Source organism: Callithrix jacchus, chromosome 2, assembly GCF_049354715.1.
Source record: "Callithrix jacchus isolate 240 chromosome 2, calJac240_pri, whole genome shotgun sequence".
Classification (NCBI taxonomy): Eukaryota; Metazoa; Chordata; class Mammalia; order Primates; family Cebidae; genus Callithrix; species Callithrix jacchus.
Window position 1 is genome coordinate 40,748,218 of NC_133503.1, and position 27,855 is coordinate 40,776,072.

The 27,855-nt window shown below is 49.2% G+C and overlaps 3 protein-coding genes across 5 annotated transcripts in view; 2 read left to right on the plus strand and 1 right to left on the minus strand.

The window, feature by feature from the left end:
* Positions 1–270: 270 nt before the first annotated feature.
* Positions 271–15,116, minus strand: SPRY4 (sprouty RTK signaling antagonist 4). Of its 3 annotated transcripts, none has more exons than XM_035287447.3 (3): positions 14,939–15,116; positions 13,311–13,440; positions 271–4,932 (listed from the first exon to the last, which is right to left on the minus strand). In XM_035287447.3, exon 3 carries the CDS (start codon positions 4,883–4,885, stop codon positions 3,986–3,988), a length of 900 nt encoding a protein of 299 aa, XP_035143338.1. In that variant the 5' UTR covers positions 4,886–4,932; positions 13,311–13,440; positions 14,939–15,116; the 3' UTR covers positions 271–3,985. The 3 variants fall into 3 exon arrangements, with proteins under 3 accessions (XP_035143338.1, XP_035143344.1, XP_035143333.1); XM_035287453.3 differs by having other exon boundaries at positions 13,983–15,116; XM_035287442.3 differs by lacking the exon at positions 13,311–13,440.
* On the plus strand, positions 14,366–26,525 carry LOC118150311 (uncharacterized). Its single transcript, XM_054250210.2, has 2 exons — positions 14,366–15,470; positions 26,080–26,525. The coding sequence occupies exon 1, from the start codon at positions 14,556–14,558 to the stop codon at positions 15,198–15,200; it is 645 nt and encodes a 214-aa protein (XP_054106185.1). The 5' UTR covers positions 14,366–14,555; the 3' UTR covers positions 15,201–15,470; positions 26,080–26,525.
* The window catches only part of ARHGAP26 (Rho GTPase activating protein 26), a 914,282-nt gene continuing 901,819 nt past the window's right edge, over positions 15,393–27,855 (plus strand). Inside the window, exon 1 of the mRNA XM_078362030.1 lies at positions 15,393–15,764. The gene's annotated coding sequence lies outside the window, so the exon portion shown is untranslated. The remainder of the gene's footprint in view (positions 15,765–27,855) is intronic.

Genomic DNA, 27,855 nt, shown 5'->3' on the forward strand with positions numbered 1-27,855 from the left:
CGTTTAGGGGACAGCTTGCCTCCTAGGAAGGCTTTAGCAGCTCCGGGCAGTATTTAGCTTCATAACGAACAGCAGCTTTTCTCCAATGGTTCTAATGGTGCTTTGGCGTCCTCGATAGGGAATAAGGGACTCCCCAGCCTGGGAAGATAGGGATCTTCTCTTCTTTGCTAACTCCTTCCATCCAGCACGTATTCTCAGACAAACCTGAGGCCTTCCTAGGCGAAGAGGTCGGGGAAGTGAACACAAAACACCACATGGCAGTCCCGTGTATATTTAACAATATATATTTATATATATTTTCTAAATCAGTACATTCAGTTTTTAACTTTTTTTCTTCACAAACAGAAGAACTCTTACAATAGTAGACTTTCTAAAATAAATACTATTAAAATAGAGCTTCAAAATAAATATTCTATACAAAGAAAACCTTCTGTGGTAACTTTGTGGTGGGGCGAAGGTGGGCTACAGTGAGGGGGATGTGGTGGGGTGGGAGCCTCGGATAGCTTTTCTGTTTGTAACATGAAACCAAGCTGTGGGACAGTGAGAAGAGAAAGCAAGGCAAGACACCGCACGCAGTTACCCACAGCAGAAAATGGCAACGCAAGATTCGTCATCGACTGTCACAGTAAGCAGAGAGGGCATTAAAATGCTTGTCAAAGGCATGAACCAGAAGGCTGGTGAGGCTCGCGGGATGCCCCAGTGAATTGTACAGTGTAGAGCTGCGCTGCACGTGCCTGCCAGACACTTTCTGGGACAGCAGGGAAGGAGAACCGGACGATTCAAGGTGACAGTCATCCGGGTTCTGGTGCAGATCACTTTCCACGTGTGCCATCTCGGACAAATCATTATCTAGCTGGGCCTCACTGGAGGTATGATGGTGATTGACAAGACTCCACAAGGCTGAAAGAAACAGCCATGTCCTACAAGGTCTTCCATCTCAGTGTAGAGGGGGGTGCGTACCAAAAGAAGGGATTGGTCTTCACCTCCTTCCTGCTTGAGAAAGCCTTAGCTGTGCCCATCTTTTTATCTGGGGGGGATTTGCTACCCAAGCAAAGTTCCCAGGGTGCTCGCTGGAGCACTGTCCTTCATAGACACGGGCATCCAAGGCCCCCTAGGAGAAGGGTCCTGGATCCCAGCTGCCCCTGGAGTTAAGGCAGAGAACCCCCACCCACCCCAAGTTTAACAGGGGTCAGAACCAGCCAGCACTTTTCAATAAAGGTCAAGCCAAGACATCATCCAGCCAAACAGGCCATTGGTGACAGGAAATACACTCAGCCAGAAGCAGCTACACACGTGTCTTGTGTTTCTGAGTGCTGGGTCCCTCCATGGCCCTCAACTGGCCTGAGCTGGGGAACATCCACAGGCAAGCCAGCTTTATTCTTTTGGGTGTGTTTAAATTTTTGTCAAGAAGCTGAGAAAAACTGAGGGACTGCTACACAGCCAAGCTGGGAGAACCAAGGATGGTTCCTTCGCTCCTTCCCATGACCACAGAGCACGCGGGGCACCGAGGTGGACTCTCAGAGAGCGCTCTGCAGACATCCATCAAGCAGGCTGAAAGCAAACCAAGAAGAACAAGCTAGAACGGGAGCAGAAGAAGGAAAAAGCAAACCCAAACCCAGAAAAATCCGTGTTTACAAGTATGTACACAAAAAGTCAGGGTTCAGGAGGCTGTTTGCCAGGAAATAGGGTCTCTGTCAGTAGACAGTGTGGGGTGTGTGTGTGTGTGTGTATGTGTGTGTACACAGCTTATGTAAATCGACTCTCCACAGAACAGGTGTGTAGAACATCAAGATCACCAAAGTGCAACTTGCCACCGGGTCAAGTTTCCCATGGAGAGAATTTGAGGGAGGGGCCCTTGGGAAAGTTCTCAGGCCTCACAGAAAGCATGCACACGTGTGCGATCGATTTTGGGGCCATCTCATCTGAGGGAAACATCTCCAGTCCCTTCAGTACACTTCTGATACATTCAATTCATATAAGTGGTTGGCTGAAAGTGTGTTTTTTTTCTACCACTCCCTCTGAAATGTTCAAGAACATCCATACTTCCATCACAACGTGTGGCAAGGTAGCTACATGAATCAGCCTTGGAAAATGCAGATGCAATATTTCACATTCGCCTTGTACAAGCTAGCAAATGCTACATAAATAAAGCCCAATAATATGACCCTCCCTTCCTCCAATCAATAAATACCTAAGGTTACAATTAACTTACTCTAAATCATAAGATGTTACTACTAGTCTTCAAGAAGGAAAAAAAAAGTCCTTGAGAAGCATTAGGTGCATGCCTATCACAGCTACCTACCTCGCGGCCTCCTTCCCGGAGGTACCTCTGTTCCTACAGAACAAACTGGAAATGCTACGGACGCTTCCAGTTTCACCTGGGGTGGTAGCTCTTCTGACTCGGGCCATGCCCTCTCAGAGGGGAAAACGAAATACCACATAAAGTAAAAACCCCACACAACAGCTGGGGAGGAAGGACCAGATACACTACAGCTTTTGCATGCAACAAGTACCTACCCACTGGACGTGCTGCACCTTCTGAGTCCTTGAGCACCTTGAGAGAAAGAGTTGCTACGGTCTTTGAGGGCTGTCAGGAGAGGGCGGTGTGGCTGTGCACAAAAGCAGGGCTCAAACCCAGTGGCCCCAGGAAAAACCTTTCCCCTACCCTCTCTCGAGCTCTTCCAAGCTCTTCCGACTCCCCTGCTGGGGCTTCCTAACACTAAAATAGACTCTTTTTTCATCATCTCTCTATTTACAGGAAAGATACAGACACATCACTATACACAAAAGGCTATGACAGTGAGCAGCAGAATCAGAAGAGAGAAAACCCAAACCCAGCCTGGCTCAACAGCCATTCTGCCAATGGGAGGTGCTGCCTCTCTTCTTTGCTGTTAAAATCCTCTTCTTGGTGGGGAGGGAAATTGTATTCCTTGAGGTTGCTCGCCCCCAGATTTTGAAATCAGCCCTTCCTGGGGGTGGCCCAAAAGGAAGCAAGTTGTTTTATTATTATTTTTTAAAACACCGTTAGAATCTGGTTTAATTATTCTATAAAAACATAATGACTGGATCCAGAGACCACAGCCTCAGACTCATTGGCAAAATGATATTTGGTCTCGCATTTGCCGCCCTGGCTTCCTCTACCCATATAAAGTTTCTGGAAGGGTTCTGAGTAGAGAGAACCCAGGACACGTAGTGGGCAGGCGAGTCTGTGACTCGGTAAGAACCGAAGGACGGTGTGGTGTGCGGAACACCCCCAAGAGTTAGTTGATGCAGTTGGAAGGGAGAAGTGCACTGAGCAGTGGCTCCTAAATCCGTCCTGTGGCTCCAGGGAGGCAGAAGAACGAGGCTTGGACTCACTGGCCGTCCTCTGTTTTCAGTGGGCTCCCAAGTATATACAATAGGAACTGCTGGGGGTGTTCTATACCTTCCCCAAGACATCAGGGATGAAGTAGGGTACAGTGAGGTGGGGGAGGAGAAGAAGGTATAGAAGACTCCAAGGGTCTTCTTTAAAGGTACCCTGGTATTCAGTTAACAATTCCTCCCAGGCAGCCAGCTCCTGTGAGAGCCAAAGACAATGGAAAAGAGGAAGAGGGAGAGAGAGAGGGAGGGAGGAGGGGACGGAGAAGGAGGGGCTGGGAAGGCATTCAAGCAGCTGCAACTTCCGGATGTGTCTACATCTGTGTTCCGTCTTCTGAAAAAGAAAAATCCCCCCCACCCCCCGCAAACCACACCCTGCCCCTGCATTGTCTGTTTGACACAAAGTTCCAGGACCCTGAAAAGAAGCCCCAGAGTGCTTCTTCATCGTCTTGGGGAAGACAGGGTAGGTGGTGGTGGTCTCTGTATCTTCCGAAGCTGGGGGTGAGGAGTGGGTAGACTAGCAAGGTCAGCCTCAGCAGGCTAAAACCTTGGAGCTTGCTGCAGTCTTCTCAGATGTCAGAAGAGAACCAGGTTTCCAGGCGGAGCACTGAGGCTTCGACACAAACCGTCAGAAAGGCTTGTCGGGCCTGCTGGTCTTGGCATCCCCGCTGGCTGCTTTGCAGATGACGCTGTTCGTGTGCTTGCAGCGGCAACCAGGGCGGCGCAGACGGTCGTAGCCGCGCTGGGCCAGCTTCACGCAGCCAGTGGCAGGCAGGTAGCAGAGCAGGCAGGGCAGCACCACGGAGAGAGCACCCATGAAGGACCAGCGGGCGCAGCAGTTGGAGCGGGAGCAGGAGCAGGGGTGGTCAGCACAGGAGCCCTCATCGTCCTCATTTGTGCAGTGGTAGAAGATGCCCTGCACCAGACACATGCATGTGCCGTAGTTGACCAGGGTCTGGGCTGAGCACAGACACTCCTGGTTGCAGACCCAGCAGGAGGGCAACGTCCGGGGCGATGCACACTCCTTGCACTTACACTTCCCACAGGCCTCGCACAGCAAGAAGTGCTTGTCCAGCTCGGGTGGGACCGCCGGGCCCTTGATGTCCAGTGGCTTGCAGTGGACCACCTTGGGCTGGATGCGCACAGCCCTTGGCGAGGCCTGGTCGGCCACGGGTGGTGGTGCCATGTGGTCTAAGAGCCGTTGGTCGGAGGATGTGCTGCTGCTGCTGCTCACAGAGCTGGGGCGCCCACTGAAGGAGATCCAGTGGTGGGTGATGTCCTGGTCACAGCGGGCCGGCGTCGGGGCCAGCTCTGGGGCCCCGCCCCGGGTTCGCTTTGGGCCGGTGGTGGGTGCCAGGCCAGGGTTGTCTATGTAGTCATTCTCCACGTGGCTGGTCTTCATCTGGTCAATGGGTAGGATGGTGAGTGGGTGCTGGAGCCGGCTGTGGGACATCCGGCTATCAAGAAGGGGCTGGACCATGACTGAGCTGGGAGTCAAGGGAGCGCTCTGTGGGATCGGGGGCTCCATAGGGCTGGAGGTCCTGGACTGTACGGAGAAACAGGCTTCTAGGTACCCTGGGGGTGGGGTGGGGAAAAGGAAGAGAGAATGGATTCCAGGCATCAGTATGTGGCCTGCCAGTACCTCAGCCCCCATCAGGTCCATGGGAGCCACCCAACTGAATTCCCTCTGTGGACTTTCCAGTGACTCCCCAAGCTTAGATGCTTAATAATGACAAGAAGTCAGTGGTGGAAACAACACTTACTGAGCACTTAAGATGGAGGTACTCTCCTAAGCACCATATACATTAAGTCACTGACTTCATGATAATCCTAAAACATAACTACTAGTATCCCTTTGTTATTTACAGAAAAGACATGTTCAAATTAATTTGTCCAAAGTTACACAAAGCTATCCAAAACTATCAGTAGCAAGACTCAAACCTGGGCAGCCTGAGTTCATTCTCTTAGTCACTGTGAAACATGCTCCTTATTTAAGATACACAGCTCAGTGGACGTAAGCACAGGATATCTGAAACCAGATTCAAATTTGACTCTCACTTTTGCCTAGTGATATTGCTATGAATGAGGTTCTTTCATCTCTATGCCTTAGGTTTGGATTTTGTCATCTGTAAAATGGGCTCTTGTGAGGATTAAATGAGACAATGCATATCTATTACTAGCATATTACCTGGCATGCAGCAACAAGTTATCACTGTCCCAGGAAGTAAGTTTAGATCTCCTGAACACTTATAAGCACTGCGTGCCAAGCGTTGTGCCAGGTGCTGAGGACAATGTGGTGAACTCAGCACACAGCTCTGGGTGCTCCCATGGAGTTTATCAGCTGGATAAACAAGCCCTTTTTCCAGATATTCACAAGAGAAGGAAGGACGGTATCTAATACCTGCACATGCAGGATATTAACTTATTACTACCACTTCTTAAGAGCAGCAACCTGCAGTGCCTAATGATCCCTAGGTATGTGAGCTTCTGACAACTTGGATGGGAAATCCTCTGGAGGGGCACTCACATCACCCATTTCCAAGTGCTGAGCTGAACATTCAGCCTAAATGCTATTTACTAGAATAGCTAAGCCAACCCTGGATCAGTTTCTAATTTCACCGAGAGAGTGCAATTTTAAGTTGGAATCCAGCCAGAGATTCAACTGCAGTGCCTGACACGGAACCCCAGGAAGTCACTTAAATCAAAGAGCGGAAATGGCTTGGTTCAAATTTAGAAAGTGCACATTGTTTTCTATTAGAAGTGCCATTTCCTTGCCTACTGACCTTTACATTTGGAATTCTGCTGGAGATCAATTTAAAGAAACAGCAGCAGAAGGCCAAGACCTCGGCTCAAGGGGACACAATTTGGAATCCAAGGGAAAGATTATACTCTGGGAAGATTCTATCCCAACCTTAAGAACCCCAGGGAATGGGGAGGGAGGGTAGAAGAGAAAGATAAGTCTTTAAAACAAAACCCAAAAAAAGGCCATCGGATTGATATATTATGGGGTGGGGTTTTAGTAAACACTTGCATTTACTAAAATTTGCATCAAGATGCTAACGGTGTTCTAATGAGGAGAGCTGATCCTGCAACCTCTGCTGTTAGGTTTGTCTAGAACCTGTCTAAAATAAAGAGCTAGCTCTAGATAAAAGTTTATGAAGGGGATTAAAAGGGGGCTATCCACAGGGCTCCAGTATGTTTATCACTTATCCTGCTAAATGCAAAAAGCATCCAGTCTTTTCTGCAAAGTTCAATGCTCAGTCAACTGATATTTCCCATGCACACGGGGCATCAACTATTGGCTTTGCTCCCATGGCCCTGCCTACTTAAAAAGATGCTGGAATTTCTTTACACACTTTGTTTTTCCTGCCTTGGAGTAAGTCTACCTAGTGGCAGTGCCTGCCCCCCGTGTACTCTTCAGATGAAACCAGAGTACCACCTTGGAATGGGAGACTTCCTTGTGGCAGAGTTTGCCTTAAGTGTCTGGCAGGTCTGCCACCGAAGAGTAGCCACTTGCCAAAGCAGCCTCCCGTGGAGATCCTGTGGTCAAGGCTGGAGAAAGGGAATGCAAGTAAGCCATCTATGGAGAGGAGTTTTTCCAAGGATCAGGCCGATGACAGGGTAGGAACTCCAGAGAATGCTACCTCAGCCTGCCCACTTATTCTCAATAGGGGTTCCAAGGCCTTGCTTCCAGAATAAGTGCATTTGGGCAAGAGGCCAGGGTTAGGAGCCCGAGGTCCAGCACTGAGGACTTTGCCTGGAGGAAAAGCTGTGACTTGGCCGAAGAATAAAAAATGCCGTGGATAAGGTTTTCCAGCACCAGCCAGAATCCTCACCCATGGACAGTGATGACGTGACTCCCTTGTTCCAAAAACCCCTGTCAGAAATATTCAGGGTCCTGCCAACACAATGTAGGTGACAGTTTGAAGCTTCTATTGCCCTATATAGTTGGGTTTTGTCTCTCAGGATCAGGATTGGGTCTGGCTGTGCTGTGGAAGAAAGTAAAATACTCCCTTCCCTTAAGCAGATTCACTCTTTTTTTTTTTTTTTTAAATTGATGAGGTTCTTTAAAAACAGCTACACTTCCTATAGATAAAGAAAAAGAAATGGGCAATGCTCATTTAATGGGCCTTGGAATCAGAAGGCACATTCCCCAGTTCCTGGAAAAGTCCCACCAGGAAGCCAGGATGGAAGCAGCCACAGGCAATGGGGATGTTGGCATTTGCAAGCTCCCATAACCCTCCAGAGGCAGCTGTCAACATCTGGGCCTGTAGCTGAGGCCAGACATGGGGATGGGAGCTTGGCCCACGATGACTCGGCTCTCTGGGGACTAAGCAGCATCTGATGGCTCCACTGGGCGTATTCGAAAATGCATTTTTCCTATCATAACCCTAATGTAGTAGGTTTCCTTTTGACCACCAGCTCAGCAAAAACCAAATCAGAGTTCCACTGCTGGCCTCACCCCACACCAGCAGGGACCCTCCACAGGAGGGCCCTCTAAGAGTCTCTGCTGAATTTGTCTGACAAAAAAATACAATTTTCTGAGCTGTCTATTGAATAACCCCTCAGCACAGCTAAATGATGTCTCCAAAAAATAAAAAGAAAGAAAGAAAAGAAAAGAAACAAGTCCAGGAGCTTGTAATCCCAACATTTTGGAGGTCAAGACAGGCGGATCACTTGAGGTCAGGAATTTGAAAGCAGCCTGACCAACAGAATAAAACCCCATCTCTACTAAAAATACAAAAATTAACTGGGCATGGTGGCAGGTGCCTGAACCCAGGAGGCAGAGGTTGCAGTGAGCCAAAATCACACCACTGCACTCTAGCCTGGGTGACAGAGCAAGACTGCTTCTCAAGGGAGGGAGGGAGGAAAGGAGAAAGAAAGAAAAGAAAGAACAGCCAGGCACAGTGGCTCACGCCTGTAATCCCAACACTTTGGAAGGCCGAGGTGGGTGGATCACCTGAGGTGAGCAGTTCAAGACTAGCCTGGCCAACATGGTGAAACCTCTTCTCTACTAAAAATACAAAAAGTAGCTGGGCATGGTGTCAGGCACCTATAATACCAGCTACTCAGGAGGCTGAGGCAGGAGAGTCGCTTGAACCCAGGAGGTGGAGGTTGAAGTGAGCTGAGATTGCGCCACTGCACTCCAGCTTGGGCAACAAGAGTGAAACTCCATCTCAAATTAAGAAAAAAAAAAAAAGAAAAAGAAAAAAACCAGCTCTAAGTTGATCTGGAAGATCAATCTCTACTCACTGAGAAACACCCACCCCTACTCTGAGCAACGCTGACAATCTTAAGTGCAGTTTAATATGTGCTCTCTGCTTCCCCTGCAAGGAAGGAAGAGATTTATAATATACATAGGAGAGAGGAGGCTTTGCCTCATTTAGGCAATTTGGAAGAGACTGATGGCCAATTTGGAAGACACTGGACAGAGAAACAAAGCCAGCACTCCATTTGGCCAAGGAAGCACCTCTATCAAGTTTAGGTGGTACTCATACAAACTGGCAGGAGGGAAGAGACTTTTACCTCCACTCAACCTTCTAATAATAGTAAATAATAATTATGGAAGCGGCTAATATTTATGAAACATTTCTTGGTACCAGGCAGGCTCCATGCTAAACCCTCAGTGATTTTATTTTCTCATTTAATCCTCTCCATACTTCCAAGACAGTACCCATTTTACAGAGAAAGAGATGGAAGCATAAAGGGTCATAGAGCTAGCAAGTGATCAGAGCAGGATTTGAACCAAGAGAACAGGCTGAAATACTAACCATTCAGCCCTGATTTACAATGACTTGCAAAAGCCCTCCATAACCTCTGAGAATTCACAGAAAGGCATGAAAGTGACATCACTTTCACAACCACGGACCCCTCCAGCCCTCACAGATCATCAGAACATACTGGGGTCTGCAGTGCAACCAACAGGGAAGAAAAGCCTGAACCCCACGTAGGGGAATTGTCAGTGTGGAGAGTCAAGGCTGCGGGGGGTTTCTAATCTCTCTCATTGAAGGCTCTGAGTTCAAGTTCTCTTCACTCCCAATTCAGTGTTCTGTGCCGTCACCCTGTTTTAAAAGTGGTTTCATTTTTTGTTTTTTTTATAGTTGAATGAATCTCACTTGTAGGAGTTTATTATAAAGCAGTCCCCAAAAGGTAACCCTGGGTTGGAAAGGAATCTCTATTCCTCCCCACCTACATTGATGGGGCTCCCTGGCCCAGGTCTGTGAGGAAGGGAGGGAGCCAGGGAACAGAGAGTCCTAGGATATGGGAATCAGTGGGATAAAAAACCCTGTATTTGCTGCTTGGTGGGTCTGGGAGGCCAGAGCCAGCCATTCTGACACTCCCTGCATTTGTACCTGTCGGGAGGGGCTGAGCATCAGGCTGCAGACCGCTCAATACAGGCTGGCTGAAAAGAGTCAGGAGGCACGTTAAATGTCCCCACAATTGAGCAGGATGCCTAATCCCACCCACCCTCACCCTCGCCTAGAGGTACCCCAGGGAGGTGAGTTGAGAAATATTGGGAAAACCTGACAGTTGTACTTTGCAAGCTACAGGTCAGCTAATGACAAACTGGCAAGAGGCTGTGAATGAATGGGTAGCTTGAGCACTGCCCCATTCAGTCTCAGCAGGTTCTTTCAGTGAAGGTTGTTTAACCCTTTAACAACTCAGAAGAAAGGTCTCTAGGCTGCCAGAGAGCCTGCCCACCGCTATTGCTTGGTTCTTTGTGACAATATCCCAGTTTAGCTAATTAAGCTACAAATAAATGATGACTTATTGCTTTAAAAGGACTTTAAAAAGAAGGAGAGGGAGGCGGAGGACGTGCCCCTTCCTATACCCTAGGAAGAAAGACACTCTGCTGAGAATGGCCCCAGTGGGAGAATAGAGAGCATTTGGGCAGCTGGATTTGTCTGCAAATCCTTCTTCCACCCCCATCTCCCTACCCTCAGCACCAGAACGAAGACGTTCACCTCTGGCCATAATCTGTTAGAGACCCCGAAAGAAAACAGTTGCTTTTCATCACTGCATCCCATCATCACTTATTGGTTCCCACCCCTCTTCTTCTCTTCCCTCTTTTACAACCAGTCAGCTGAGCTCCAAAGCTCCAGCACAGGAAGGGTGGGAATCTTGCTGGACTTCGGCTTTGGGCTATTTAATCAGCTTCAAATTTCTGCTTCACTGTATTACCCCCTTAATTGTCTGCTCAGATTCCCAGAAAGAAGGATTAGAAGCCAAGAGTCGGTAAAGAAGGAGTCAGAAGGAGCCTGTTAACCACTGGCATGGTTTGGGAACTACCGGCCAAGTCAAGATCTGGGTGGGACCAAAACCCTAAACCCCCCCAGGGCAGGGCTTCCTCCCACAGGCACTAAGATCTTATTTGTCTCCTTACCCTCCACCAAGAAATGAACTTACAATAATAGATTTTAGCTTACTCCTGGGACAGGAGCAGGAAATGACTTTCCCTTCCCCTAATCAGAAAAAGAAAGACCACTGACAAGGGAAACCACTCTTCTGCAAGTGGCCACCTGCCCCAAAGGGCTCCTTCCCTCCTCCTCTAGATCCAGCACATCTGTGCTCCCTCCCCTGTGCCCTTGCTTCCTTCACTGACTGGGGCCTGTCCTTGGAAAGAACAATCGTGATCACAGCTGAACTGTGGAGCCTCTTAAGCCCAGCCACATGTCCCGGATACATTCCCCAGCCTTGTCAGCTGTCCGGATCTGCAGGGTGGCCCCAAACCCCTGAGAGCCAAGAATACCCCGCCTCTTACATCATGCAACACCCCACACCTCCTGTGCAGGAAGGGGGCACCATTAAAACTAGGCCCTCCTCCTAGGAGCCCAGGAATCACAATGAGCCTGGCCCTCATCCTGGCTGCTCACTAGCAGCTCTGCTGGCCCCTGTCCCCTTGGGAGGAGTTTATTTTCTCTACTATACAGATGGGGAAACTAAGGCCATGCTTAGCAGGTTTGCCTAATCATTCATCTGCTCTCTCCTGGCCCCTGGCTTGGTCTGGAAGGAGCAATACAGCTTTCCGTATGTTGTTCATTCACCTTCCTCTGGCTCTTTTGAAAGAGCAAAAATGTATTCTAATGAGTCACTGCTTTCTCCCCTCAGGGAGATATAGGTTGGCCACGAGATAGAACCTTCTCTGCTTCAGCCATTTTTCCCTTCCTCAAAAACTCGGTCGTGTCTACATACAAAACCCCAAATTTTCAACTTTATCTCCAAATTCAGAGGCCTGGGAGAGAATTCTTAGAAGGCTGTCATCACAAGGGAACTGCCACCTAAGTAGAGGCCAGATGACAGACACTTTGGATTTACTTTGGATTTAGAGCCAAATTGAACACTATGATTCTCCAAGAAACACTGGACTTTTCTGAATAAAGAGGGAGGGCTCCTTCCTAGGCCTCCTTGGCACTAACACCCAGGCCCTAATTAACAGGATAGCCCAAGGATAGAAAAACACTGTGGGGACCCAGATCTGGGAGTTAGAAGATGTCACACCTCAAGACTTTCAGAACTGGAAACTGGAATCCCCACATATGGTCCCAAAGTATTAAATCCCAGAGCAACACAGCTCAAAGGTCACTTCTGGAGGTATTACTGGGTTTTATTCCTCTCTTAATTTTTAAATCACTGATTTTTCCAATTTTGCACTGAAAGGCCACTTTCATTTATTATTCTTGAATGTCAGCCAAACCTCTGGGCACAGGTTTATCAAAGTCGGGAGCGTCATGGGTGTGAACTGGGCAGGACAGATTTCCAAAGAGCTACATCTCTCCTCCAATTCTGGGAGGATGCAGATAAAAATGGCATCCGAAGCTGGGTGCGGTGGCTCATGCCTGTAATCCCAGCACTTTGGGAGGCTGAGGCGGGTGGATCGTGAAGTCAGGAGTTCGAGACCAGCCTGACCAATATGGTGAAACCCTGTCTCAAAAAAAAAAAGCATCAGAGGCCGGGAGGGGTGGCTCATGCCTGTAAACCCAGCACTTTGGGAGGCCGAGGTGGGCGGATCACGATGTCAGGAGTTCGAGATCAGCCTGGACAACATGGTGAAACCCAGTCTCTACTAAAAATACAAAAAGTAGCTGGGCTTGGTGGCACACACCTGTAATTCCAGCTACTCGGGAGGCTGAGGCAGGAGAATCATTTGACCCTGGGGGTGGAGGTTACAGTGAGCCAAGATTGCGCCACTGCACTCCAGCCTGGGTGACAGAGCAAGACTCTGTCTCGAAAAAATAAATAACAATTACATCTGTAAGCTCCAAATTTCCACCTGTCCACAGCCTATGCCCTGGTATGTGCTCTGTCTTCTCCCATCAGCCCTAACTAAAGCTTTATAGTAAGATGAGGCCATTTCAGAGAGTGATCTGGAAAAGGTCGTGGGACTGGATAGGAGGGCCAAGGGCAAGAGGCCATTTACACTCCACCAAAAGGGAGTGACTCCCATAACCAACAGATGCCTTTAAAGTCTCCTCACTGTAGGTGACCAATATTTCTCCTTTGAGATTTCAGAAATCTGCTACTAAAATCCCCACCCTACACCCTTACTGGCCACACAGCTCGATTGGTAAGTGTGTGCACTGTTCACCATATCAGGATTTGTCTGGAGCCTGGTGGCGCATGAGGACCCTCCCAAGGGATAGGAAAGAGGAAATGTGATGTCACACTGGACATCTTCACTAGTTCTTTCCCACCCTTCTGGGAGACAGAAAGGGAGAGATAAAGAGAAATCTTTAACCTCAGACCTACCTTTCTTAATCCTCCCGACATCCTCACTTAAAAAAAAAAAAAGGCTGAAAATTTCAGAGACGTTTATGCTCCATTTGTGTGAAGATCTGGAGATCTCTAAACATTGTGAAATTCACCAGTGCAATATTGGGTAGGGCCTCAGGCCAGACAGAGCTCTTTAAGAGATTGATAAACCCACAGTTCCCCAACTGTTCTGGGCCTTTTACCTTCCAGCTTTGAATCCCGAGAGGCTTGTCAGAGACGTTAGTGCTTCGGTCAGCTACAGAGACAGTCGGGTGCTTGCTCTCATCCCTCCGCAAGTTCTCTGGCCTCTAGAGTGCCTGGCCTCTCCCAAAACTGGAGAGAATCATGCCACTGATTAGGAGGCAGGAGAGAAGGGGCTGCCACTAGGTTTGGGCACCCCACTGTACACTCTTCTTTCCAGCACTAACCACGCTGGGGGGTACCACCCGGAGCCTTGCTGAACCAGAAGGCGGCCTCCTGCCCTCACCAAGGCCTGCCAATATGGATGCCCCTCCAGCAGCTGGTGAAAGAGGCAGCCAGCAGCTCGCCCCTCTGCCTACCATCTAGTCCCTCCAGCCCATTTCGCCTCTCTTGTCCATCCCTTAGCCCTACAAGCCATGCAACCATTTTCCGTCTCTCTTGCCTCTTCTGCCCACAACCCCCTGCCCCCAATCAAGGAGAATTGAGAAACCATCTTCTTGCACAAGAGCAGCTGTTGTCTAAATGCTTTTTGATCGTCTGCATGGAAGGGGAACTGGGCACAGCCTTGGCCCCAGTGATGGAGCCAAGCTCCAGCTGCCCTGGCTAGCCAAACCCGCCCTCACCCTGCTCACTGTCCCCGGGGTCTTGGAGATTCCGAATTTTTCAGAACGTACCGTCTCTATCCTTTTCTCTTCTTTGTGATGTCAAGCCTGGTACCACCAAGAAGAAAGGAGGGAAAGTAGGAGCCTTATCTCTCCTACGTTCGCAACCTCTTCCTCCAGCTCCCACACGCTGGCGTTATGTAAACACACCTTCAGCCCCCACCACAGCCCTAGCACGGCCTGGGGTCTCCGGGGCCTGGCACAACTCGGTGCCTGGGGATAGGGAGGTACAGGGTGGCCGAGGAGCCTCAGGCCCTACGGAGGCCAGGCAAGAAAAAGGTAACTGCAAGGCAGTTGCACAGCATAAAATGCGGCAGCGGAGCAAAGGTCAGACGGCGAGGAACCGCCTCGCCAAGGAGAGGGAGCAGAAATGCCCAGTTCTGAGCCAGCCCCTCGCTGACCATCGAGGGAGAGGCAGAAGGGGAGGGAATCCTGTCGGTCACGGCTCCAAAGAGAAAGGAAAAATCTACGTCGAGCATAGGCCGCTGCGGCGGGCTGAGAGATACACGGCAAAGCTGGCACCGTGGGCACCGAGCTGGGAGGTGGGCGAGTCGCCCAGAGTGAGGGCGCCCCCCGACCCAAACGATGGCTCCTGACCAAGCCCAGAGCTGCCCGTTCCAGCGCTCGAGGAGGGTGGTGGCAGAAGGAGGAAAGAGGCCAGGCCAGAGGCAAACTCCCGGGACACGCACGGGGCTTCCCGAGTCGCAGAGGGCGGGGAAGCCGGGCTTGGCAATGCCCAGGGGTTGGAAACGGCGGTGCCAGGCTGTGAACACCCCCGGCGCCGTGCCGGCCGGACCGAGGGCGTCAGGGAGCTGCGGCGCACCGCAGCGACTCAAGGAGGCGCAGGCTGAGGGAAGGAACACTGAGGCGCGCCTAGAAATAGCGCACCATTTGCCCCAGCCCAAGGGGGAGTCGCGTCGCGGCTCACACGGGGCAGTTTCAGATCCCACAACCGGCCACGGACTTACTTTGAGGAGCTGCAGGGTCACAAGCATCGCCCCACGTCTGTGTAAATCCCGGTGCCGGAGCAGGTCAGCCGCCGCTGTACTCGCAGACGCCGGCCGGAGGAACCGGCAAGGCTCGCTGCGCTCCACAGCGCCAGCTCCGTGCTGTCAGCTCCGCTCGCTACCTCCTCGGCGATGTTGCAACCACTGCCTGGGAAAATGGCTTTTTTATGAATGGGAGGGAAGGGAGCTCCAGTGCGCACGCGCCTCTTTCGCGATTCTATGAATGGGTGGGCACAAGAGACCCCGAGCGCGCATGCGCTGCGCTCCTTTTTTTATGAATGGGGGGCGGGAAAAGATCTTAACCCGTGATTGCTGGGACTGGCTCTAGCTCTACCAGGAGCCGTCGTTGTTTTACAAAGAGGGGTGGAGGTTCCAGTGGAGGTTGTTGTTGCTTTTTTTTTTTTTTTTTTTTTTTAATGAATGGAGGGCGGCGGCGACTGCTGCAGCTGGGCCAGCTGCGCGGGCTGCACCCCCTCCCAGCCTGCGAGAGGAGGTAAAGGCCACCTTCACGCCACTGCGGGCCTAGGCTGGAACCGTCAGTGTCGCTGGGGGGCGGGGGGCACTGCGGCCTCCGGATCCAGAATTGAGAGCAGGGTGGGGGAGGACACACCTAGATCTGGGATCTCTGCCTCCCGCAGGCAGTCAAAAGGTGGGGACGGGAGGACCCCTGCTGGGGGCCATCTCTTTCTCTAGACCAGTGACGCCAGGGGGGAGGGCTCTCGAAGCTGCGTTTACCAAAAATTAAGAAAATGTCCATCATCCATATCAAAGGGTGGAGTGGGTGTTGGTGAGTGAATCTGGTTCCTTTTTCTGAGGTTGAATCTCTTGGGAGTGCTGGCCGCCCCTCCCCCCATTTCTTGGGTGTAGACAGTGACTGGGCCCAGGCCTCTTCCGGCTCCAGTACCACCCGGGGCGATTCTGGCAACTCAGCCGGAGGAAGCCTGGCCCTAGCCTCCCAGCGTTCCCCCTGCCCCCCGCCCCAGTGTTATGTCCGCAATGCCCGGGCGTCTGCCGGCCCTCTGCCGCCCTAGCTAGGTGTCCTCTCTCTGTCCCAGTCGGTTTCCCAGCCTTCACAGGACGCTGGCCTAAGGAGCCTCGGTCCACTGAAGGCCCATGGCCATTTGCTGTTGTAGGCGCCTTTCCCCAATCTCCCGACCTCTCGCCAGCCTCCCCTCTGGGGAAGTGGGAACCGCCGAGAACTGGCCAGGTGGATGGGTGGAGCCGGCCGCGCCCGAGGATGCTGCCGGGGTGGCCTCAGGATTAAATAACAGCAGGGCTCTTGAGCCGCAGAGGAAATGGAAATGGCTGGGGATCTTTTCTTTGCTGTTAATGATGGTGGCGTTGGGGGGCGGGGGTGAGGATCAGCTCAAGCTGGTGAAAAGAAAAGCCCCCGCCTAATGGCTTGACTCCAGGAAGGCGGGGAGCCCTCGCGGCTGGCTCTGCTCCTCCCTGGAACCGAGGAGCCTGTAGCCTCCGGGAAGTCCGGGGCAAGGGGTGGCTTTGATGCGTGGATAAGAGCGGGGTCTGGGCCAGGGCTTGGCCCTGAGTCCCCTGCAAGGTTTGTCTTGCCGCTGTTCTGGCCTCACCGGGAGATTGTGTAGCAGTCTTTTTTTTCCTACGCCACTATAGATTGTGCTTGGCTGTTGTCAGAGGAACCAATGAAAGGCTCCCAGCCTAGGGCTGAGGTCTGGCCTAGGGCTGGGGCTGGGACTCTCGAGACAGACAGCCCAGACCGAAACCCAAGGTCACCGTGTCCTAGTGTAAAATGCCTTCTCACCGTTCGGACTCACCTCTCCGTGTACTTACCCAGCTTCTGAGGGCACAGCAGACTCTCCTTAGGGAACCTCAGCCTTCCTTTCAGGGGCGAGACCTTCCTCTAAGACCACGAGAACCCTTGCCCAGGACAATGGGTACAGCTGTCCAGACTTCCTTTTAGGGGTTATGAAGTTCAGTATCGCCCTCTCCATTTGTCAGCTGTAGAAACTGAGGCCAGGGGTCCTGCATTGGGTATATGGAAGAGCTAGTAAATCGTAGCACTGATTTTCTAGGTCTTTGCAACCTGGCTCTACTTTGCTACCAACCCTTCGCAGCATCGCAGACCTAAAAACTGTTTCTTGCATGTCATTTAAGCATTTTAAACGATGAAAGTTGAAGCAGTAATTTTCCAGCTGATGCTCACCTATGGCCCTTGCTGAAACAATTAGAAGGATGGGAATAAATAAATCTTAAATCTATGGCAGAAAAGGAGGATTGGAGGAACTGTGAGGAGAGGGGTTGCTGTCCTGTTTTCTTTGTTAGAGAACTGCCCAAGAGACAGACAGGATTCCATTTCATAATATTTCTCAGCTTCCCTGAAAGAGGAGGTGAGGAGACCCCAGCCTGTGGTGTGGAAGACCTCCCAGTCTTGAGCTGGGAGGGACCTCTGATGCTTAAGTACAGCGTGATTCAGAGTGTCTAGGAGGGCTCTGGAGGCCATATTCTGGTTGTGCTTCAAACCTCAGCTGAGGAATGGTCTGGAGCAGCAGTTATGAAAAATTTATTCATCCATTCACTCACTTATTCATTGATAGATTCTTTAATGGGGCCTGTCCTGACTGCAGAGATTCGGTGGTGAGGGACAGACAGCCCTTTCTGCCCTTGTAAAGCTCACAGTCTTTTGAAAAGACAGACAGACTGCAATGCAAGATTGTAAGTGCTAGAAGGGAAATGAGCTTTCTCTGGGGTATGTTGCTTGGGGAGGGGGGTGCGGGGGGAGCAGGGATGGTGGAAGATGATCATCAGAGAACATCTCTGAAAGGGCGGCTTCTAGTTGTGAGTTGAGATCTGATGACTGAGAAGTCAATCTTCGTGAGGACTGGAGAGACATCTCAGGCAGAGGGAGCATGGGTGGAGGCCGTGTGGGAAAAGCCTGGCATACTGGAGTCACTGACAGAAGGCGTCTGTGGCCACAGCTTTATGAGCGAGTTTGAAGTGACCCTGGTGAGGAATTCGGATGTCATCCTATTAAGGATTTTAAGCAAGGTCCAACACATTCTGATTTGTGTTTTAAACCTCTCCAGCAGCCCTGGGGCCACAGTTTAGGGGATGAAGGGACAGAATGAAAGGTGATTGGGGAATGCAAAGCATTTGCTCCATTGCAGGGTGAAGATATCATGTTCATTCTTTAGGACTGGGTGGCCGGCAGACCTGTGCTGGATTTGTTTTTCTACTTTATCTGACTCTGTTTACTCCAAAGCTACTCAATGTCTTCCCCAGGTATAACATTTCTGCTAGAGGCACGTCCCAACAACCTTGCTTTCCTGCCAGTGCTAATGACAATCTTTTCCCCCTAACTCCAAAAAAAAATCCTCACTCCTACCAGATTGTGGCCAGGGGAGTAGAGTGGGTTCAGTTCTGGGCTTTGTTCTTTTATTAGCCTCTTAGCCTTGCTAGGACCTGGAAGATGAGTTAGTGGGAGTGAGGAGAGGCAGGAATTCCGATTCACTGACAGTCACTTCTGGAGCACTTACTGTATGCTGGTCCTATGTGCAACATGTTTTCCTGTGTAAAATTGTTTCAGAAAGCTGGATCTTGATTGTATCGCCCCTCTTTTTCAGACCAGAAGTTCAAGGCTGCATTTTAAAATTTTATTTATTCAGCAAAAAATTGTTATGTTTGTTTGTCACATGTAACACTTCTTGTGTATCAGGCATAGTGGCAGCTGTTAAGAGTTAAAGTGAGAGGGCCGGGCACAGTGGTTCACGCCTGTAATCCTAGGACTTTGGGAGGCTGAGGTGGGCGGATTGCCTGAGCTCAGGAGTTTGAGATCAGCCTGGGCAACACAGTGAAACCCCGTTTCTACTAAAACATTAAAAAGAAATTAGCCGGGCATGGCAGCATGCACCTGTAGTCCCAGCTTCTTGGGAGGTGGAGGCAGGAGAATTGCTTGAACCAGGAATGTGGAGGACTCAATGAGCCAAGATCTGCCACTACACTCCAGTCTGGGTGACACTGCAAGACTCTGTCTGTACAAAAAAAAGAAAAAAACAAAAGAGTTATAGTGAGAAGAGGGACAGATACAATTTTTGCCCTTATAGGACTTACATTCAGTGGTGATGCCACAGGGAAGGCATGGAGAGGTAAGGATGGCATGTGCTTTCTTCCTACAATCTCCATCAGAACCCCCATTCATTTCTGTGTTCAATTGACATTTCTCAACCTTATCAAGTATTAAGCAAAGGAAGCAAAGGCCCCCCTACCCAAAGAGATTATCTCCTTCCACCTGTGTAGAAATTCTGGAACGGCTACCATTTTTAGTCAAGTAGGGGAGATAGACATTAAACAAATAGTTGATCAAAGAATCACTTAATTACAGTTAACATCAGCAGTGCATACAAAGTACAGGGAGCAAAGGATGGGGGCACAGCCTGGGGCCCTTGAGAAGTTTCCCCAGAGCTCAGATGTAAAGAATGCAGACTCAGCCAGGTTGGGCTCAGTGGTAGAAGGCCAAGAAGCAGGAAAGAGCCTTGGGGACCCTGGTCCTTTGAGGAAGAGAGGGATGTATCAGAACAAGAGGGTAGAACTCTGTGCTGGCATTACCTCCTCAGTTTTCTGGTTCAGCGTTTCAGCTATGTCAGCTTTGGAGCTGGACAGCTTGAAAGACAGATGGACAGACACTGACCATGAATTGCTGGGGATTTAATCCTGCCCTTGCATGCTCCATAGTCTCAGACAAGTTATTCAAACTTTATGTACCTCAGTTTCCCCCTCTACAGTATGAAAACTGATAGTAGCCCTTACCACAAAGGGCTGAGTGGAGCTGTAATGGAGTATTGAACATAGAGCACTTAGAACAGTGTGTGAGCCAGGCACATAGCTCATGCCTGTAATCCCAGTGCTTTGGGAGGCAGGAGGATCACCTGAGCATAGGAGTGCAAGACCAGCCTGTGCAATGTAAGGAGACCACTCCCCAATCTCTACAGGAAAAAACGAAAAGCTGGGTGTAGGCTGGGCGTGGTGGCTCACGCCTATAATCCCAGCACTTTGGGAGGCCGAGGCGGGTGGATCACGAGGTCAAGAGATCAAGACCATCCTGGTCAACATGGTGAAACCCCGTCTCTACTAAAAATACAAAAATTAGCTGGGCATGGTGGTGCGTTCTACCCTCTTGTTCTGATACTCGGGAGGCTGAGGCAGGAGAATTGCTCGAACCCAGAAGGCGGAGGTTGTAGTGAGCCGAGATCGTGCCATTGCATTCCAGTCTGGGTAACAACAGTGAAACTCCATCTCAAAAAAAAAAAAAAAAGCTGGGTGTAGTCGTACACGCCTGTGGTCCTAGCTACTCAGGAAGCTAAGGTAGGAGGATAGCTTGAGCCAGGGAGGTTGGGGCTGCAGTAAGCCATGATTGAGCTAATACACACTAGATGATTATTCAACATACACAGCTGTTTTGATGCAAAGAATTCGTTAGAATTTCAAGAGGAGCTCATTTATCTGGATGCATTAAGAACTCAGAGAAAAGCAATCAAAAAATTGTTAAAGTTGTCTTTATTAGTAAGCAGTTAAGGCTTATCACAGTGGCTCATGTCTGTAATCCCAGCACTTTGAGACGCCGAGGCAGGTGGATCCTGAGGTCAGGAGTTCAAGACCAGTCTGGCCAACATGGTGACCCGATCTCTATTAAAAATAAAAAAATTAGCCAGGTGTGGTGGTGCTTACCTGTAATCCCAGCTGCTAGGAGGCTGAGGTAGGAGAATCGCTTGAACCCAGGAGGCAGAGATTGCAGTGACCCAAGATCGTGTACTCCAGCCTGGGTGACAGAGTGAGACTCCATCTAAAAAAAGAAAGTTAAAACAATTATACTACAGTTATCATCAATGTTTTAACTAGCATGATTTTTGCAGGACAAAAGCATTTTTAGACTGGGTGCAGTGGCTCACACCTGTAATCCCAGCACTCTGGGAGGCTGAGGCTGGCAGATTGCTTGAGTCCAGGAGTTCAAGATCAGCTTGGGCAACATGGCAAAACCCTGTCTCTACTAAAAATACAAAAAAATTAGCCAGGCATGGTGGTGTGCGCCTGTAATCCCAGCTACTTGGGAGGTGGAGGTGGGAGAATCACCTGAGCTCAGGAGATCGAGGGTGCAGTAGTGCCAAGATGGCACCACTGCACTCCAGCCATGCCAACATGGCACTACTGCACTCCAGCCTAGGTGACAGAGTGAGATCCTGTCTCAAAAAAAAAAAAAAAAAAAAAGTGAGGCACGGTGGCTCAAGCCTGTAATCCCAGCACTTTGGGAGGCTGAGGCGGGTGGATCACGAGGTCAAGAGATCAAGACCACCCTGGTGAACATGGTGAAACCCCGTCTTTACTAAAAGTACAAAAAAAATTAGCTGGGCATGGTGGCGCGCACCTGTGGTCCCAGCTACTCGGGAGGCTGAGGAGGGACAATTGCTTGAACCCAGGAGGCGGAGGTTGTGGTGAGCCAAGATCGCGCCATTGCACTCCAGCCTGGGTAACAAGAGCGAAACTCAGTCTCAAAAAAAAAAATAAATAAAAGTGTTGGCCAGGCACAGTGGCTCATGCCTGTAATCCTGGCACTTTGGGAGGCCAAGGCAGGCTGATCACCTGAGGTCAGGAGTTCGAGACCAGCCTGACCAACATGGAGAAACCCTGTCTCTACTAAAAATACAAAATTAACTGGGCATGGTGGCGCATGCCTGTAATCCCAGCTACTCAGGAGGCTGAGGCAGAAGAATCTCTTGAACCTGGGAGGCGGAGATTGTGGTGAGCTTAGATCGCACCATTGCACTCCAGCCTGGGCAACAAGAGCAAACCTCCATCTCAAAAAAAAAAAAAAAAAAAGTAAACATCTAAATATTAACATAATTTAAGATATTTGTCAAATCCATGCAGGAAATAATAAAGGGATGTGACAGAGATTGGGAAGTCAGGAAAAGCTGCTCTCAGCAGTCTGAAGCCTGATAAGCAAGAGCAGTAGTATGTGCCGAGACTCCGGGGCAGGTACAACTGATGTGTTTCTTTTTCACTGCTGTAAAATATTCCATTGTATGAATGTACAGTACTACCATATATTTATCCATTATTTCCTGTTGACATTTAGATTGTTTCCAAATACTGCTTCTGTGAACATTTTTGTAGATGGCTTCTGTTGACTACATGTTTGTATGTCTGTAGGTATACACTGAGGACCGACTGAGCTTCAGTAGGAGTTTCCAAACAGTTATCAAAAGTGGCTGTACCAATTCACACTCCGCAGTGCTTTATTCAGTGCCTTCCTGCTGTCAGGCTTGGTCCTATGCAAAGCCTGAATATGGGAATAGTTGTGGGGAGGATACAAGACATGACTCATGGGGTGAATCTCAGTTTGTGTAGTGATTAAAAGCACAAGTCAGCTAGGCACAGTGGCTCACGCCTGTAATCCCGGGACTTTGGGAGAGTGAGGCAGGTGGATCACAAGGTCAGGAGTTCAAGACCAGCCTGGCCAAGATGGTGAAACCCCGTCTCTACTAAAAATACAAAAATTAGCCGGACATGGTGGTGGGCACCTGTAATCCCAGCTACTTGGAAGGCTGAGGCAGAGAATTGCTTGAACCCCAGAGGCAGAGGTTGCAGTGAGCCAAGATCATGCTACTGCACTCCAGCCTCAGTGACAGAGTGAGACTCCGTCTCAAAAAAAAAAAGAAAAGGAAAGGAAAGAAGAGCAGAAGTCTTGGAGTCAGCTAGGCCTGGGTTAGATCTCATCTCCTCTGCCTATCTACTACCTCTGTGACTTGAGGAAAGTCACCTAATGTCACTAAGCTTCAGGTCCTTTATCTATCAAATAGTGTAAATCCAGGAGCTCTCATCTCATTGGGTCTTCCACCCATTCCTTTATGTGACAAATGTTTATGGAATGCCTGCTGGGCTGTTTCCAATACTGATGATTCAGAAGTGAACAAGACAGATAAGGCTTTGCTCTCATGGAATGTAGATTCTAGTTAGGGGAGAGGGATGGTAGTTAAACAAACGAATACTTAAGATCATTTCAGATAGTGATACAAGCTCTGGAGGCATCGGGGTGCTGTGGTCCAGCAATGAGGTGAGGGTGATAGGGGAATCAGGCAGGTGACGGCTGAGCTGAGACTCAAATGAAGAACAGTGCTTTACATACAAGGGCTAGCCAGTGCAAGGGCCTGAGGAAGAAACAAGCATGGTGTATGTAAGGAGCAGAAGGAAGGTTGATTTTGCTGGGGTTAACTAGCCAAGGGAGAGGGCTGTTTGAGAAAGGCAGTAGAAATAGGCAGAGCCAGGTCATAGGGCCTTGAAGGCCATGGTTAATAGTTTGCATTTTAAGACTGATGAAAAACCACTGGATGGTTATAGGCAGGAGACCAATATGAGCTGATTTCCACTAAGATTTAAAAGAGATTATATATATATAAAATCAAGGACTTAGCACAGAGCCTGGCACAGAATGAAGATCAGTGTGTGTTAGTTGCTGCTGCTATTATTGTTATTATCGATGCCCTTAAAGAGCCTAAGGATTTACATCCTCTTTAAGGATAGGAAGCCAAGGCATAGAGCCATTACCATCCACGTGTAAAGTCAATCAAATTAGAGAACAGGATGCAGATTTTGTTAATTAAAGGAAGTGCTTTGGTCCTTTTCTCAAGTGTGAATTTTATTTTATATATTTTTTATTTTGAGACAGAGTTTTGCTGTTGTTACTCAGACTGGAGTGCAATGGCATGATCTCTGCTCACCACAACCTCCGCCTTCTGGGTTCAAGCAATTCTCCTTCCTCAGCCTCCCGAGTAGCTGGGACTACAGGCGCACACCACCATGCCCAGCTAATTTTGTTGTATTTTTAGTAGAGACAGGGTTTCACCTTGTTGACCAGGACGGTCTCGATCTCTTGACCTTGTGATCCACCCACCTCGGCCTCCCAAAGTGCTGGGATTATAGGCGTGAGCCACCGCGCCGGGCAAGTGTGAATTTTAAAGCAGAGGATTTTCTCTATGGATAGCAATTATCTGGAACCAACTAAACTCCTTAAGCCCCACTTTGCCAAAATGCCAGGAGCGCAGTCAATTAGGTGTCATTGCCTATGTCTCTAGCCATGATTTAGGACCCTTGGAAAGGCTCCTGATTGATTGTTCAATCCAGCTGCCTTTGCTTTGGGTCTGATGGGTCCAGATGGGGAGGGACTCCTTGTCCTACACCTTAAGTGCCCGCTGGGTTTGCTGGGATGCCTGGCCAATCTGCCATCTCAGACTTGGAGGCTCTCCCACCATGTTCATGTCATTAAAAGCCCAGGGGCTGTTTTTATGTTTCAGAGAGGCCCTTGAAGGAAGCTGCCCTTCATTTTCTCTGACACAGAGAAATGGAAAGTGAATAAATGTGAATGGGCTAGGCACAGTGGCTCACACCTGCAATCCCAGAACTTTGGGAGGCCTAGGTGGGAAGATCGCTTAAGCCCAGGGGTTCAAGATTATCCTGGATAACATAGCAATACCTTGTCTCTACAAAAAAAATTTGGGGCCGGGCGCGGTGGCTTACGCCTGTAATCCCAGCACTTTGGGAGGCCGAGGCGGGTGGATCACGAGGTCAAGAGATCGAGACCATCCTGTTCTACATGGTGAAACCCTGTCTCTACTAAAAATACAAAAAATTAGCTGGGCATGGTGGCGCGTGCCTGTAATCCCAGCTACTCAGGAGGCTGAGGCAGGAGAATTGCCTGAACCCAGGAGGTGGAGGTTGCGGTGAGCCGAGATCGCACAATTGCACTCCAGCCTGGGTAACAAGAAACTCCGTCTCAAAAAAAAAAAATTTGAATTGAAAAAAAAAAAAGAAGAATATATATGTGAATGAATGAATGCAAATTGTGTAATGAAACTGGGAAAAGCTCTTTGGGTATATAGTACTTGTTTCTGGACAAAGTACACCTGGCGAGGATTTTTCATTCCTTCATTCATCAGTATTTACTGAGCTTCTGCTAGGTGCCAGCCACTGTATAGCAGTGAGCAAAAAGGTGCCATTTTCACCCTCATGGGGCTTCCAATCTAGTGGGACATACAATCATCAAATAATTGCACAGATATAGTCAGGTGTGGGGGTTCGGTTCACACTTCTAACCCCAGCACTTTGGGACCAGCCTGGGCAACATAGCAAGACCCCATTTCTACAAAAAATTTAAAAATTAGCCAGGTGTGGTAGTGCACACCTGTAGTCCCACCTACTTGGGAGACTGAAGCAGGAGGATCCCTTGAGCCCAAGAGTTCATGGCTGCAGGGAACCATGACTGTATTACTATACTCCGGCCAGGGTGACAGAGCAAGACTTTGTCTCCAAAAAAAAAAGAAAAATTGACCAGGCGAGGTGGCTTACACCTGTAATCCCAGCACTTTGGGAGGCCGAGGTGGGTAGATCACCTGAGGTCGGGAGTTCAAAACCAGCCTGACCAACATGGCGAAACCCCATCTCTACTAAAAATACAAAATTAGCTGGGCGTGGTGGCGCACGCCTGTAATCCCAGCTGCTCGGGAGTCTGAGGCAGGAGAATCTCTTAAACCCGGGAGGTGGAGGTTGCGGTGAGCCAAGATCATGCCATTGCACTCCAGCCTGGGCAACAAGAATGAAACTCTGACTCAAAAAAAAAAGTAAAATTAATTGCATAAGTAGAAAATGATAACAGCAATAAAGGTATATAATGAGGGCAGAGTTTGGAAGAGTTTCTCTAGTAAGAGACATTTCAGCACAGAGCTAAAAGAAGAATGGTGTTAAGTGGGGTTTGGAGGGTGGAGTGAGAAGTATTCCAGGCAGAAGACAGCGTATGCAAAGGTCTTGGGGCTGGAGGGAACATGGTGAGTCGATGGAAGTGCGAAAAGATCAGTGTGACTACAGGGCTGAAACAGGTGGACCCTGGTCCCAGGAAGAGCTGGAAATGTGGGGGACAGGGCCCATGTTGAGGACAGATCACAGAAGGCTTTGGAGGCGCTCTCAAGGATCTATACTTTTATGCTTCTCCAGGACAATGGGATGCTCTTAAAGAACTTGAAGCCTCGGAGATGTGTGTGTATTTGTGTTAGTGGGTAACAAGATCTAATTTTCATTTTGAAAAGCTCATTCCGGCCACTGAGAGAAGAATGGACTGCAAGGACTACAATGGGTCTGGGAACTGCCCATCCCCACGCTGCCCCTTCAGTTCCTGGAGTGATAATGGAGCCCTGCTGTTCCTGGTTCCAGGGTGCTGCACCATCCCTGTAGTTTCCCTACACTCTGCAAAGTGTGTCTATGTTTGCAAATAATTTCTCAACTCTCCTCAAATGACCACATTTGCTCTGCTTGACTTTATAGAGAAATTATATCGGCTGGATAAAGCGGAGGAAAGTTTAGCAGTCATTTAACCTAACTCCTTTGTTTTGCTTGTTATACATGTGGATTACTGGATTTTGTTTCGTAGCAAGTTGGACAAGCTTTGTCTTTTCACTACAGAGCAGTCCATTTCAGTTTGCTTGTATTAATATGAGTATTGTAAATTATTAAATTAGTCAGATTTCTTTCTATCTTATTTTCTTATCTTTGTCCTGGTTTTTATTTTTTGTGTTTCCTTCTGCTTTCTGGCCTTCTTATGGATTGGGCTTTTTTTTTTTGTAGATGGAGTTTCACTCTTGTTACCCAGACTGGAGTGCAATGGCACGATCTCGGCTCACCGCAACCTCCGCCTTCTAGGTTCAAGCAATTCTTCTGCCTCAGCCTCCCGAGTAGCTGGGACTACAGGCGCGCACCACCATGCCCAGCTAATTTTTGTATTTTTAGTAGAGACGGAGTTTCACCATGTTGACCAGGATGGTCTCGATCTCTTGACCTTGTGATCCACCCGCCTTGGCCTCCCAAAATGCTGGGATTATAGGCATGAGCCACCGCGTCCGGCTGGGCTTTTTTTTTTTTAATCATCTCTTTTTTTCCCACTGATTGCCTAGGAAGTTACAGTCTTTCCATCTATTCTTTTAGTGGATCCCCTAGATATTTAAAAGTTAATCGTAGGCTGGGTGCGGTGGCTCATGCCTGTAATCCCAGCACCTTGTATTTTCTCACAATTCTGGAGGCGAGAAGTCAGAGATCCAGGTGTTGACAGGGTTGGTGTTGACAGGGTTGGTGTCTTCTGAGACTGCATCTTGGCTTGGGAGATGGCTGCCTTCTCCTGTGTCGTCACATGGGCTCCCCTTGCTCTGTGTCCTAATTTCCTCTTGTTACTAGTAGAACACTAGTCATATTGGGTTAGGGCTCACCCTGGTGACCTCATTTTAACATAATTATCTCTTTAAGGATCTGCCTCCAAATATAGTCCTATTCTGAGGTGGGGAGGCTAGAACTTCAACATATGAATTTGGGGGGAATGCAGTTCAGCTGTAACAGGACACAAGAAGCAGAGACTGACAGGAGAGTGGGGAGGATCACAGAAAAGGGGAGTCCAGAGAAGCTAAGGCGGAGAAAGGTGCTAGGGAGGGACATCAAGTGTTCAGTGTTGTAGAGAGGCCATGAGGGGGACAATGGAGGAAAGAGGGGCTTAACGGTGGGCACTCCCTGAAGATTACCTATGAGGAAGCCATTTCAGCAGAGGTGGAGGCCAGGCCAGCGTGGTGAGGAGCGCAGAGGGGCCAAAGTGGGAGATACTCTGTAGAGGTTTACTGAGTGAATACAATGCACTTCTTTTTCTCACTTTTCTAACATTCCATGGTTTCTCCTTAGAAACTCTGAGATGAGGCCAGGCGAAGTGGCTCACGCCTGTAGTCCCAACACTTTTGGAGGCCAAGGTGGGTGGATCATGAGGTCAGGAGTTCGAGACCAGCCTGACCAACATGGTGAAACCTTGTCTCTCAAAAAAAAAAAAAATT

Bases quoted from the DNA above. Each gene is read 5' to 3' on its own strand.
- SPRY4 (XM_035287442.3), bottom strand. From the start codon at position 4,885: ATGGAGCCCCCGATCCCACAGAGCGCTCCCTTGACTCCCAGCTCAGTC.
- LOC118150311 (XM_054250210.2), top strand. From the start codon at position 14,556: ATGGCTCCTGACCAAGCCCAGAGCTGCCCGTTCCAGCGCTCGAGGAGG.